Source organism: Canis lupus, chromosome 18 (assembly GCF_048164855.1).
Source record: "Canis lupus baileyi chromosome 18, mCanLup2.hap1, whole genome shotgun sequence".
In the NCBI taxonomy this organism is placed as follows: domain Eukaryota; kingdom Metazoa; phylum Chordata; class Mammalia; order Carnivora; family Canidae; genus Canis; species Canis lupus.
In genome coordinates, this window is record NC_132855.1 from 47,965,302 (window position 1) to 47,978,058 (window position 12,757).

The 12,757-nt window shown below is 39.8% G+C and overlaps 1 protein-coding gene across 2 annotated transcripts in view; it reads right to left on the reverse strand.

Moving 5' to 3' along the window:
- Positions 1-12,757, reverse strand: part of GRM3 (glutamate metabotropic receptor 3) — a 209,478-nt gene that overhangs the window by 14,909 nt on the left and 181,812 nt on the right. For both annotated transcript variants that reach the window (XM_072784376.1, XM_072784377.1), the window contains one exon: positions 10,862-11,928. In XM_072784376.1, the coding sequence (XP_072640477.1) occupies positions 10,862-11,928 (1,067 nt within the window). The remainder of the gene's footprint in view (positions 1-10,861; positions 11,929-12,757) is intronic.

Here is a 12,757-nt window from a genome sequence, read left to right on the forward strand (position 1 = left end):
CAGTGTTCAGTGATGGAGGTGACCAAACTGCTGATGCTTCCCTCAATCAACTTGGCTTATTTAACATTTACTATTATCACGAACACAATGGGGCCTTTTACATTTTTCTCCATCCCTCCTTCTTACTGGGAATCCTGCCTATCTGCCATTGGTTCCCCTGCTCAAAATTGGGGGACCCTATCAATTTTCTTCTGGGATATCAGTCTTTAAGTTATTTCATTGGTACCTCTCTGGAATTTTGACACATCAGGTACACACTGTTCAATCATTTTGTTCCCTAGGCTTCCATATACCGTTCTTGACAGAGGGCTTTCTTTCACTTGCTTCCTCTCTGCCTCCCCTCAAAGTATATGCCTCAGAACTAGGCATTATCATGTCTTCCTTTCATTTGTTTGCTTTCACTCTCTGTCTTCACTGAGCTCATCATCTGACCTAACTGCAGCTCCCATAGATTTTCTGGAAAGTCCTAAATTAGCTTCTACATATTTTATTGCTTTCAGTACTGAAAAAATGGAAATTAATTATTTCTTCCGTCACTTTCTTCTCAGAGTAGCTATGGTAAATCCTAGGGTAATTTTAGATGTCTTTGTCCTTTTTTCACCAGGCAATGCTATTACCAGATAGTATAACTCTCATGCCCTAAAAAAGTATCGGACTTTTTTCTCTAATCAAAGAAAGCTGAAGATTGCCCAATTAACTGGAGAAGCCACATGACTTTAGGAGGCTGAGTTCTGTTTGTGAAAAGAAAAAATTCAGGTTACGCTTAAAGTGTAATTCTTCAGACTCTGGATTTATTTCATATAATAAAAGCACAATCTATCCTATTTTTTTATTTTTAATTTTTAAAGATTTTATTTATTTATTCATGAGACACGGAGAGAGAGGCAGAGACACAGGCAGAGGGAGAAGCAGGCTCCATGCAGGGAGTCTGACGTGGGACTTGATCCTGGGTCTCCAGGATCACACCCTGGGCTGAAGTCTGGGCTAAACCGCTGAGCCACCCAGGTTGCCCTATCCTCTCTATTTTAAAGCTCTTGTCCCCGTTAACTGCCCTGGTGCCCTCCAAGTTGGCCCCACATTGCAGGCTACCTTCCCTTTTGTTAACTGCTCAGGAAAGAGTTTACTATCCCTGGTTCTGTGATGTAAAAGCCTTAATAAATCATAGCTGTGTTATTTATAGGAAGTCCAATTTCTGGCATAATTTGTTTTTATTTTTACATGAATAAAGAATATCATAACTATCTTCTTCCTTTAGAACTGTACTACTCTATCCTCAATTTTGACTGTGAAGCCAATATGAGAGAGATCCAGTAGTAAAGTGAGGGTAAGACAAGTTCAAATGTGCCAATTTTCAAGAAAACCTTTTATAAAAACATCTGTAATGTTGAAGCTTCTCACACACTTGAAGACATTACCAGGAGAAGAGAGGCTCTTATGAGGATGATATCTTGGAAAAAGCTGTGTTTGTGAGTTTTAGATCCTTGCTCTCTGAAGGAACGTTCTGCTTATCTCCTCACTTAAGCCCTAAAAAGGAGTGCTTCACTGTGTCCATTCATAGAATGTTTGAGGTTTTCCTGCAGAAGGAGGATGCTCTGGCTTGGAGCCTGATTCCTGTCTTGGAAATCTAGGTGAGAAAATCTAATTATTTTCATGGCAGAGCTTGCTACTGTACTGAGACAGTCCTTTATTTTAAGAATTTGTCAAAGCAAAAGATGTGCGAGTACCATGCATGGACACGGTGGACCACAGTACAAAGAGCCGTCATGGGTGGTCTTGGGCCTATGGAGAGGAACTTGGAGTCTTTCCAGAAAGAGGCCAGTGGCAGGGTAGAGCTGGGTGCCCTGGGACTGAGCATGGAGCCACCAGGGGCAACTCAGAAGATGATTTGCCAGCCAACTCACTCAAGAACCAGCAGGAGAAAAAACAGCAGCTGGAAATGTCTGAAGGTTGCAGGAAAACAACTTTAATCACCACCCAGGTATCCTAAGGATATGTGTTCAAGAAATGCTGCGGATATCATACAACCATCCAGTTACATAAGAACTGTCCTGCTTCTTCCTTATTACTTTTTAACCAGGGCTGAGAGGAAAACAACAACTGGTGGACTGGGAAGTCTGAACAAGGAGAAAAGAAAAGTCAAGCACTTGAGTGAAGTAAGTCAATTGGAAAAGGACAAACGTTATATGGTCTCATTCATTTGGGGAATATAAAAAATAGTGAGAGGGAATAAAGGGGAAAGGAGAGAAAATGAGTGAAAATATCAGTGAGGGAGACAGAACATGAGAGACTCCTAGTCTGGGAAATGAACAAGGTGTGGTGGAAGGGGAGGTGGGCAGGGGTTGGGGCGAATGGGTGACGGGCACTCAGGGGGGCACTTGGCGGGATGAGCATTGGGTGTTATGCTATATGTTGGCAAATTGAACTCCAATAAAAAATATACAAAAAAAAAAAAAAAAAAAGTCAAGCACTGCAGACCTCACCCAGAGGTAGGCCAGACTTTGGGAGAAAATGAGAATTGATGTTAAGTCAAGGTATGGTTTTGATATTCACACAGAACTAGGCGTTTTAGTTTCCTAATAGAGACTATTTTCCATTGAAAATTGGTGTAGGACTATATTCCCTAAGAGTATACACTCATGGGCTGACCAAAATTGTGAGCATTTTTGTTCCTTGCTCTGTCCCCGGCACCAGAATGAGGCCCCACATATGGTGAACACTCAGGATTTGAATGTGCCCCCTGGGATTTTCATCCAGGGGTGAGGGATTATTACTCTCACCAAATACTAAAGGGGCAATGGATGGCAGAACTAAAGATGCATTTTGGCCATACTTAATGCAGCATATTATTTACTATATTTGTTTTAATTTGACACCTTTAAGTTTTTTTACAGAGCCCAAGTATTAGCTTTATAAATTCAACTGTCCAGTTCCTTTAATAATTTACACTACTTTAATAAGTCTGTATTTATCTATAATTCTTTGTTCTGGCTCTTTGTGCGCTATTAGTCCATGCTGCTCTGCTTTCATGTTTCTCAGACTCCTAGCAACATTTGATGTGGTTGATGATTTCCTTCTTTTTGGCTTCCTAGCCATCCTTCCTTCACTGAAATTTCCTTGTCTTAGTTTTCTTTGTTGGCTTTTTGGCTTCTCCCTGAACTTTCAAGTTGTTGGAGTGTCCCAGACCTCAGTCTGGATTCTCTTTTCTTCACCGTCTCATCGAGTTCCATGGCTTAAGTACTTCCTATGTTGATGTTGTTCTGATGTTTATTACTAGTTCCAACCTGTCTTCAGGGCTTCTAGACATAGATTCAATTGCTATTGTGGCCTATTGTATTGTGTAGACAATCCAAGTAGGGATTAATATGCGAGCAAAACTGATCCCTTTCCCCAGGTGTCACCACTTGAGTAAGTGACATCAAATCCCACCCACTTGTGCAAGCCCCAAATTTGGGAATCATCCTTGATTTTGCCTTTTCTCTTACACTCTCACATCCAGTTCAATAGTAAGTTCTGTTTGTTCTTTGGAAAGATAATTCTCTATGGTGTCTTGTGCTTCTAACAAGCACAAGCCCTGACTGGCTTTGTTCTGTTCTTTCTTTTCAGGGATATGTGTATAACAAAGAGACTTAGAAGACAAAGATGGTGTCTCTTTGTGGAGCAAAGAGCCAGCATATTATCCATTATGAAAGGTTCAGATTCCCTAATCTCACAGTGCCTGCCCTAATGCCACGTGGCCCACTTTGCATAGCCCATGAGAAGTGGAGCTCAGGGAATGAGAGCCAATGCTGACCCTCTGGCTGCCGCTACTGCTTTGAGTTATACGTTTTTTTTGTTTTATTTTGTTTGTTTTTTGTTTTTGTTTTTGTTTTTTGTCAGCATCAACAAAACTGTGATAAGCTAACATGTTACCTTATAAGTAGGGTCAAACCTCAGATGCTACAGTCTTTGACAGTTTTGACAATGAGATCAGAATCAGAATGGCTTTCCAAAGAGGAAGTGTAAGGGCCTTCCTTATGGGCTGAATAACAAAATTTGAGAGAAGTCCATGGGAATTGGTAGCAAACATGTTGACCAAATTCTGTGGCCAACCAGACAATAAATAGTGCTCCACATTATTCCCTATTAATGAATGAGGTGGATCTGCAGAGGGGCTAAGGGCCGAGTAACCAGAAGTGGGTTCAGATAGAGCTACTGGACCCATGCTATAATTATTGATAACTCTCCTCTATGGGTGTGGGGTAGAGTTCCTCCCTAATCTGATTCAGGGCCTGAGTGGGCAGAGTTGGACTCCCCATCACATCAAACTTGCAGAGACATGCGCCTATACGAGCATGAAAGGTGGGACCCTCAGAGAAGGCAGACACCAGGTGAATCATCTGCATTTTGGCTGATTCTCTTGAGAGGTGAGGAGGCTGGGTGCACAAACCCTTGCTAAGGAAGAACAGCAACAGATGGGCCCTGCTAAGGTTCATCCCTCACTGTAGTCTCTCATGCTAAATCCCAGGCCATTCCAAGATGACAAAGGTCTCTCAGTCTTTGCAGTAGAACCTGGCAACAAAAAAAGGAGCTTTGGTTGTCTGCAGGATTTGGATTTCTCTGAGACAGAAAAATACTCTGGAAAGCCATAGATGAAGCACTGACTGGTATTTGGGATCTTACTGACTTGGATTGGGTTTCAAATGCTGACAAAGGGGCTGCGCTCAAGAATTAGAAAGTGACACAAAGAAATCTAGATAAATTCTTGCAGTTGGCTGCAGCACCAGAACACTTCCCTAGCCGTTATGTTAAAACCAGGCAAGACTCTGAGAGATGTTATCACGATGGGGCAGCAAATGCCCTGGATTAAGATGGATCCCTTTAAAAAATCACTGCTGTGAGAGTCAAGTCTGAGTTAGCCTAAGTGCACAAACCATATGCCCCAGGCAGAAAGCTATCTGGCTCTGGCGTCTGAGTCAGGGAATTTCCAAGGTTGAAATGAAGTGACAGTAATGATGATCTTGCCATCCAGTTTAGGATTTGGGGAGTTCAGAAACACTGGACCTTTGTTCAGTTGAGCCAAGAGTAGCTGCTGCATGCTTAAAACTGACAGCAAATGTGCCTTACTTACCAGTGTGGAGTTATACTCTCGCTCCATGCTTCTCGATTCCTCCTTTATTTCCCACCCTGATTTTTAGCTGCTTTAAGGAGAAAGGTATTTATGGATAGGACCAAAATTTCCCCATAATCAAGGGTAACTGAAGTCCCATGCACACCAGACCCAATAAGCTGGGAAACTTAAGGGAGGGAAAACCTCAAATTTTTATGCTCTGTTGGTTATAGACAACCAACTCACTCACCATCCTCCCCAGACCCACTAGGGGAAAGGCAGGGCTGGACCTTTGAGGAGGCAAGTGAGGCACTTGCTTGAGATTCAGATTTTAGGGGGCATCAAAAACTCAGTAATTAAGAGAAATATTTATTGCAATATTTTTTTAAAAATAAAAATGAATGCTAAAAACCTATGATGGGGGTGCCTGGGTGGCTTAGTCAGTTAAGCATCCACCTGTTGATTGTGGCTCAGGTCAGGATCTCAGTACCCAGAGATCGAGCCCTGTGTCTGCCCAAGATTCTGTTCCTTTCCCTGCTCAGTCGTGTGCTCTCTCTCTCTCTCTCTCTCTAAAATAAATAAATAAATCTTAAAAAAAAAACCCTACAATGAACACACTACCAAGATTTTAAATAAGGACAGAATCAATAACAGGGCTGTGGTAGGACATAATCAGTTTTAAGGCAAATACTGATCCTATGTTAAGGACTGTTTATACAAGGGTCAGCTAGCCCACTTTGCATTGCCTAGTGAAAACTGGGGCTTAGGGCACCTACATAAATGCTGATACTCTGGCTACAGCAATGGCTATGAGTAATAACGTCCTTTAGCACTGAGGAGGGCACTTGATGGGATGAGCACTGGGTGTTATACTTTATGTTGGCAAATAAAACTTCAATAAAAAAAATAAAGTCCTTTGTCTCTGAATTAGGAATTTTGTGTCTTCAGCCAGTGTCCCTTAAACTGTGACAGTCTAATCTGTTATATTGCAAGATGGGTAAAAACCCTTGACAGTTCTTCAGGTTCCACCTCCATTGTTAATATTCTACCCATGTGACTGGAACACCTACCACAGCCACCTAACCTGTCTCTCCACTTCTGCTTTTACCTTTAAATCAGTGTCTTTAGCAACTTGATTTTTTTCACCTAGAATGTGAGATCATTAAACTTCTCTGCTTAAAATCTTTTCAATGGAAAAGAATTTCCTTATAGAGCAAAATCTATTTTTTTTTTGCTATGACCTATAAAGTCCTACGTGATTTAGCTTCCCTGCCCACCTTGCATATAAAATCAGTCTCCATCTACTCGTTAAACTACAACCATATATATACTTTTCTTTTTCTAAGACTTTTTTTTTTTGCCTAGGGGTGTTCATACTTGCTTCTTTTGACTGGTGCATAGAAGTCCCATTGCTAGCTCCTTCCTATCCTTCAGCAGAGAATTATGAAGCAGACACCAGTAGGGGTGGCAGACATGTTTTGAAAGAATTTGAGACTTGATGCTTGATGTATTTTTTTTAAGTCTTTGAAATGGTCAACATGGGAAAATTTGGAATTTCTTTGTAAGTATTTGAACCTCATTCAAATTCTAATCACCTCCAGTCTCTGCCTACTGTGGGTAAAGTGCTTCACCTGTGCCATGCCCTATAAAATCCATCATCCTGATACTCAGAGTATGATGCTTTGTCTAGCAGCATCTCATCACCAGAAACCCAGAATCTGGGGCCCCCTCTTTTCTTACTAGATCATAATCTCCATTTTAGCAAGGTACCCAGGTAAGCTGTATGCACACTAAAGTTTGAGAAGCACTGCAGTGGCATCACCCCATTTTCCTTCCATCACAGCATTTAAACCACTGCATAAATTACCCTTTATTTTCATCTGTTCATTATTTCCTCTCCATCTCTATTCTCTCCTTGCTCCCAGTAGTCTCTAAATTATAAAAGAGGGGGAGGTGTGTCTGTGTTGATAGCTATATCTCCGAGGCCCAAATAAATACTCAAATATTTTTAGAAGACGTGAATGAACACAACAGTCAGTAATTACTATTAATTCCTTTATGGATAACTTTCCATCCAAACATGACCCAGTTTTTATTTATACCATTTAAACTGTGATTGGATCCCTGATGATTCAGTGTTTGATTCTTATACTATCTTGTGATACAGAAAGAGGCAGCCTAAATATTTCTCAAAAATCTTTGAATTTTTGAATTCTCACTCAAGTTTTTGCTTGCTGGGTCTTGGATGCTTATAATAGCTTCAATTAGTGTTGCTTGTTCTTGGCTCCATTCTTTCAAACCCATCTTCCATAGTAGGGGTAGATATGGTGTAATATGAAAGGCATGGATTTCCATCTGAAAAGCTTGTCCTACTCTTTCTTAACTGTGCCACCTGGGAAGTTAATTATCCTCCCAGTTTGTTTACTCGTCTTTCCAAGGGATACTAACATTTGCCTTTCAAGGTGCTAATGAGTATAACTTAACTCACATATGCAAAGTATCTTGCATAAGGTTGAGACTTGATCTTTAAGAGTTAGTTCCTTTCCTTCCCTCCTACTTTTCATCATGTCACTTCTTGCCTTAGCCCAACAACCAACCAAAAGAAAATAAAAATTTAAAAATCGCAAGACCTCAGAGCCCTTACTCATTATTTAAACAAATTATTTAAATTCATTATTTAAATTAATTCCTCCACTTGTTAAAATCTGACCAAGTAGCCAATTCCTGTTAGTTTCTCACTAGACCCCTCCCTGCAATCCAGGATTACCATGTTCTTGGTTCATTCCTGTCTTGCCTCAAGAATCCTTTAAGCTCTGTAACTTTACTTTACCACCAAAGTACAGTGTAAAATACCCCCTCTTGAGGGAGTATTCCTGGAAAGACCATTCTTATTGATCCAACTCTTCTTTCAAACCAGTAGGTATTTAAGAGCTTGTATCACCAATTTAAGCTCTTCTGTGTTAATCTTGAATTCTTTCATGCTTGTTAATTTTTTCCCCATCTGGGATGTAAGCTTTTTGAAGACTAGAATAGTGCTTTATATTTATTTAAAATTCACAATGGGTGGCAAAGTACTGAGTCATATACCTTGTTGACTGTTTGATGGCCAAATTCTTGCTAGCTGCCATTTAATGGTTGGGTGCTTTTCTAATGCTGCTCATTCTCTCTGAACCACCTGGTCTCCCTCTGGGAAATTTTAAATCTTACTCTTGTTCTGGAACTTCTAGAATAGTGGCCTCAAATTCAAATGTGTATAGGGTTATGCATATGCATAAGTGAAAGGAGCCAATTATAAGCATTCAGGGATTGGAAGTTGTGCACTCTGTCTAGAGGCATAAACACAAAGGCCCGGCTCAATGTTGCATGCAGGAACTTGGATCCGTATGTTTTACGTTATTAAGAGAAACTAAGAATCTAGATATTTCTGTAAAATTCCTCAATTTTCTCATTTTGACAAATAATTCAAAGAATTTCAAAACAATGCAGGCCAAACTAAAGACATCTGTGAAATAATAAGAGCATGTGATTCATTAGAGCAGTGGTTTTCAGTCTTAGCTGCAAATTAGTCACTCTGGAAGCTTTGAAAAATCAAGATGTCCAGGATACAGCCCAGGCCAGTTAAGTGAGAAGCCTTGGAGCTGTGCTCCAGGTACCAATATTTTTTTTCAAAGCTACCTACTTGATTCAATGCAAGGTCAATTTGGAAACCAATGTGTTGGAGGCTCCATTCTACCTTCTCATTTCTTTTGCAAATTTGGGATTGGCATTATTTGCAAGGAGTAAGGCCCTGAATGATTTGAGTGTGATTGGGTACCTTAATTAGCATGGACCTGAAAACACTTGTAACCTCTGCCCTGTTTGCCTTATGCCATGTGGTGAAACTTCTGGTATCTTCTGCTAATTCTCCTGAGTCAGTTGATTTCCTATATTGCTATCATGTGAAAGGAAAAAACTTTTTTTTGTCTTTTAGAAGCAAATACTAATTCATTCAATAAAATTAAAATTTCATAATGCTATTTGTTTATTCTCAGTAGTATTTGCTACTCTATTTTCTTAGTAAGCTTTTTGGAGAATGAATAGTTTCAAATCATGTATCTGGGGTTAAATAATTAATATTGTAACTGGTTCACAGTCCTCATACCCTAAATCATGTCTGCTGAAGAAGCTTCCTAAGAATTTAAAATGAATCCTTCCAGATCTATAGGAACAGATGCCTATGTATAGAGACAGGATGGAGATGGCAGCATTAAAATACATTAGCTCTAGCTGTCCATTTTAATGCCCACACTCTCACAGATCCAACTCCCCTGTGGCTTATAAAATGACCTTTGATTTTGCGGATTTAGTTCTGATATTTTCTCTGACACATTTCCAAAAATTTTTTACAGGTGGTTGTAACATGCCTGACCATTACTAGGACCCTGAAATTAAGCTCTTTATTTTCCTTGCTCTTCCTTTAGTTTAATCTGTAGTTTGTTACACAGTTGCAAATCATTTAAAAGAGAAGAAAAACACTGAATTTTGCTAGTCTCTTGATGACATATTTTAAATAGCTTTGTCTTCTTTTTGAGCTGCAATATTCAAGATTTTGGTAATATAGGAATTGTTGGTGAACAGAAGATGTGGGGATTATTACAGCCTACAGAAGCATTTTATTTGTGAAATTATGGTATAAGAAGGAAACATGATGCCTCTGGAAAACTTTATGACAACTTAAGAAATATGGAGAATAAAACCAGTGGCCTCAAGAGAAAAAAATTCTTATATTCATTCCTTGAAAGATACTAAAATCAGAAATACAAATACAAAAGTAACTAATGGATGGCTTCAGCAATTTGAGAAATTATGATAGAATGATGAACTGTTTCTTTCAGAATCGACGGTAATTATATTGATGCCCGGAAATTTGACCTATGCATTACTAAAGACTTTATGAATAATGACTTAATTAGATTAGATATATACAGTAATATTTTTAACTAGTTCAAGGATATATATATATATATAATCTCTACAGCACATATCTACAGGAACTAAAATTATAGAACAAGTATAACAAATTAACATTATGTTTTAGTCGTTTTAGAGAAGCAATGATGCTTATTTGAAGCTTGAGTGAAAGTGTTTAGATCTGGAATTGGCTTACTGTTGCAAGTCTCTTTTTTCTTTTTTAAGATTTTATTTATTCATGAGAGGCACAGAGAGAGAGAGAGAAGGAGAGAGAGAGAGAGAGAGAGAGAGGCTCCATGCAGGGAGCCTGACGCGGGACTCGATCCCGGGACTCGATCCCGGGACTTCAGGATCATGCCCCAGGCCGAAGGCAGGCATTAAACCGCTGAGCCACCCAGGGATCCCCCTGTTGCAAGTCTCGTAATTTACAGATTAATCTGTGCCAGACAGGTCCTCTTGTATCTTATTTAAAGTATTGTCACCAGGTTCTTAGTGGTTTAATTCTTATCCTCTGGTGAGTCACTTTCTAAATTTAATTAAAAGTTTTAGGTGGGTGCATGTGCTACATTTTTCTCCTACTAGATTATAAGTTGCTTGATTGACTGTATCATTTACATTTATTTTCCTTTCTCTGCCTAGCACAATGCTTTGCACATAGTATTCACTAATTAAATGCCTTTAAAACATATCAAATTAATTTCCATATATATAAGATGGTGGTTCATCATGGCATTTATAATTACCAATGTAATAACTGAGATAGAATAAATCTATTTTAAATCCTACATAACAAAGTATTGGTAGGATAAGGGAAGGAGGACTTACTCTGTAATCACTTGATGTCACATAAAATATAGGGAGGAAGGCCAGCCAGATGATGCATGTGGTGTACATGGTAAAACCAATGAACTTGGCTTCGTTGAAGTTCTCCGGGCACTTCCGAGTTTTGAAGGCATACACAGTGCATAAGATCACCAGGACCACGTCGTAGGTAAGTGAGATCAACATGCTGGAATCTCTGACGTTGCATTTTAAGATGACTGTTTCCCGCTTCTCCAGAAGGGTGTACCGCCTGGTGCCTGGAGCCTCCAGAATCAGCCACACAGACACCACCACAATTTGCACCAGTATCAGACCCAGGCAGATGAAAACCTGAGAACTCGGGCTGATGAATTTTGGCCTCTGAGCGCCATTCTTTACGCCATCAAAGATGCGGGCGATGCAGTTTGTCTTGGTCAGCAGCGCTGAGTAACAGACAGCAAAGGAGGTACCCAGCCCTAGTCGGCGCAATGCACAGATGACTGGTGATGGCTTCGCAATGAAGAAGAATGTCATGCAATAGGACAGACCAACTCCAAACAACAAGATGTAGCAGAGCTCCCGGCCTGATGCTTTGACCAAGGGTGTGTTGTTGTGCTTGATAAAAACAGTCACAACTATGCATGTACACATAAAACCCAGGCAGGCAATGGTTACTGGACCAATGGCCCAGGCATCTTCCCACTTGATGTAGTCCTCGGGAAGATTAAAGCAGCCAGATAGGTCTGCAGTAGGCCATTGCCCAAGGCCGCAATCCATACAGGTAAACTCATCAGCCAGGTATTCGTAGGGCTCACAGGGGATACAGATCCAGCAGCAGACATCCCCTGGTTGCATGTTCTTCATTTCATTGGGGGCACAGGGGTCACTGCACTGGGAAGTGGGGATTGAGTTCCGGGACCAGTGGATGGAGTCAACATCCAGTGATAAAGTTTCTGCCCAGTGACCAACCTTCAGGTAGGAGTACTTGCCACCCACATACTGGAAATTGAACACGTTGTATCGTCCCATTCCATCTCCAAAAGTGTCAAACTTGACAATGCTATCGGCACCTTTATTTGGGTTGAATGGAGCTGTGACATGTAAAGTGAAAGGGAAAAAAAAGAACACTGTTTAGGTATTTTAGGTGCGATCAATTACTTTATGTCATACTCTTAGCAAAACTGAAAAAAACAGAAAACAGGGATTCCAAGGCTGAGATAACTTACAACCACTGAGTATACATATTAAAAGCTACTAAAGTACACATGTATTTATAAATTCATTCACTTAACATTTCTGAGTACCTCCTATGTGCCAAGTGCTAGCACAATACAGCACCTGCCTTCAATGAAGCTTAGTATGTAACACGGGAACTGGCAGACGTGTAGTCATATATTCTCTGTGGGAAGTATTCATTCCCTTAAAGATTTCACAATAGGTATTGGGCAAAACTTTGCGTCTCATCCCTATTACACATTCATGGTGTATAGATACCAAAATGTTAAATGTTTTCATGAAAATATAAAATAGGAAAAATTTTTCTCTTTCAAAATGAAAAAAATTTTCATTACATATATGTGGTATGCTTCTTTTTTAAACCATTTTTAAAACTGAAGTATAATTGACATATGTTTTATTAATTTCAGGTGTGCAACATAATGGTTCAGCAATTTTATACATTACTCAGTGTCCACCACAATAAGTATAGTCATCATCTGTCACCATATGTTATTGCAATATCATTGACTGTATTCCCTATGCCATACTTTACATCTCCATGAACTAGCCATTTTATAATGGAAGTCTGTACTTCTTAATCCCATTCTGTACCTTTAATCCCCATCCCCTCACTCACCACCTCTCTGCAACCACCATTTTGTTCTCTGTTCTCTATTTTTTGTTCTCTTGTTCTCTATTTAA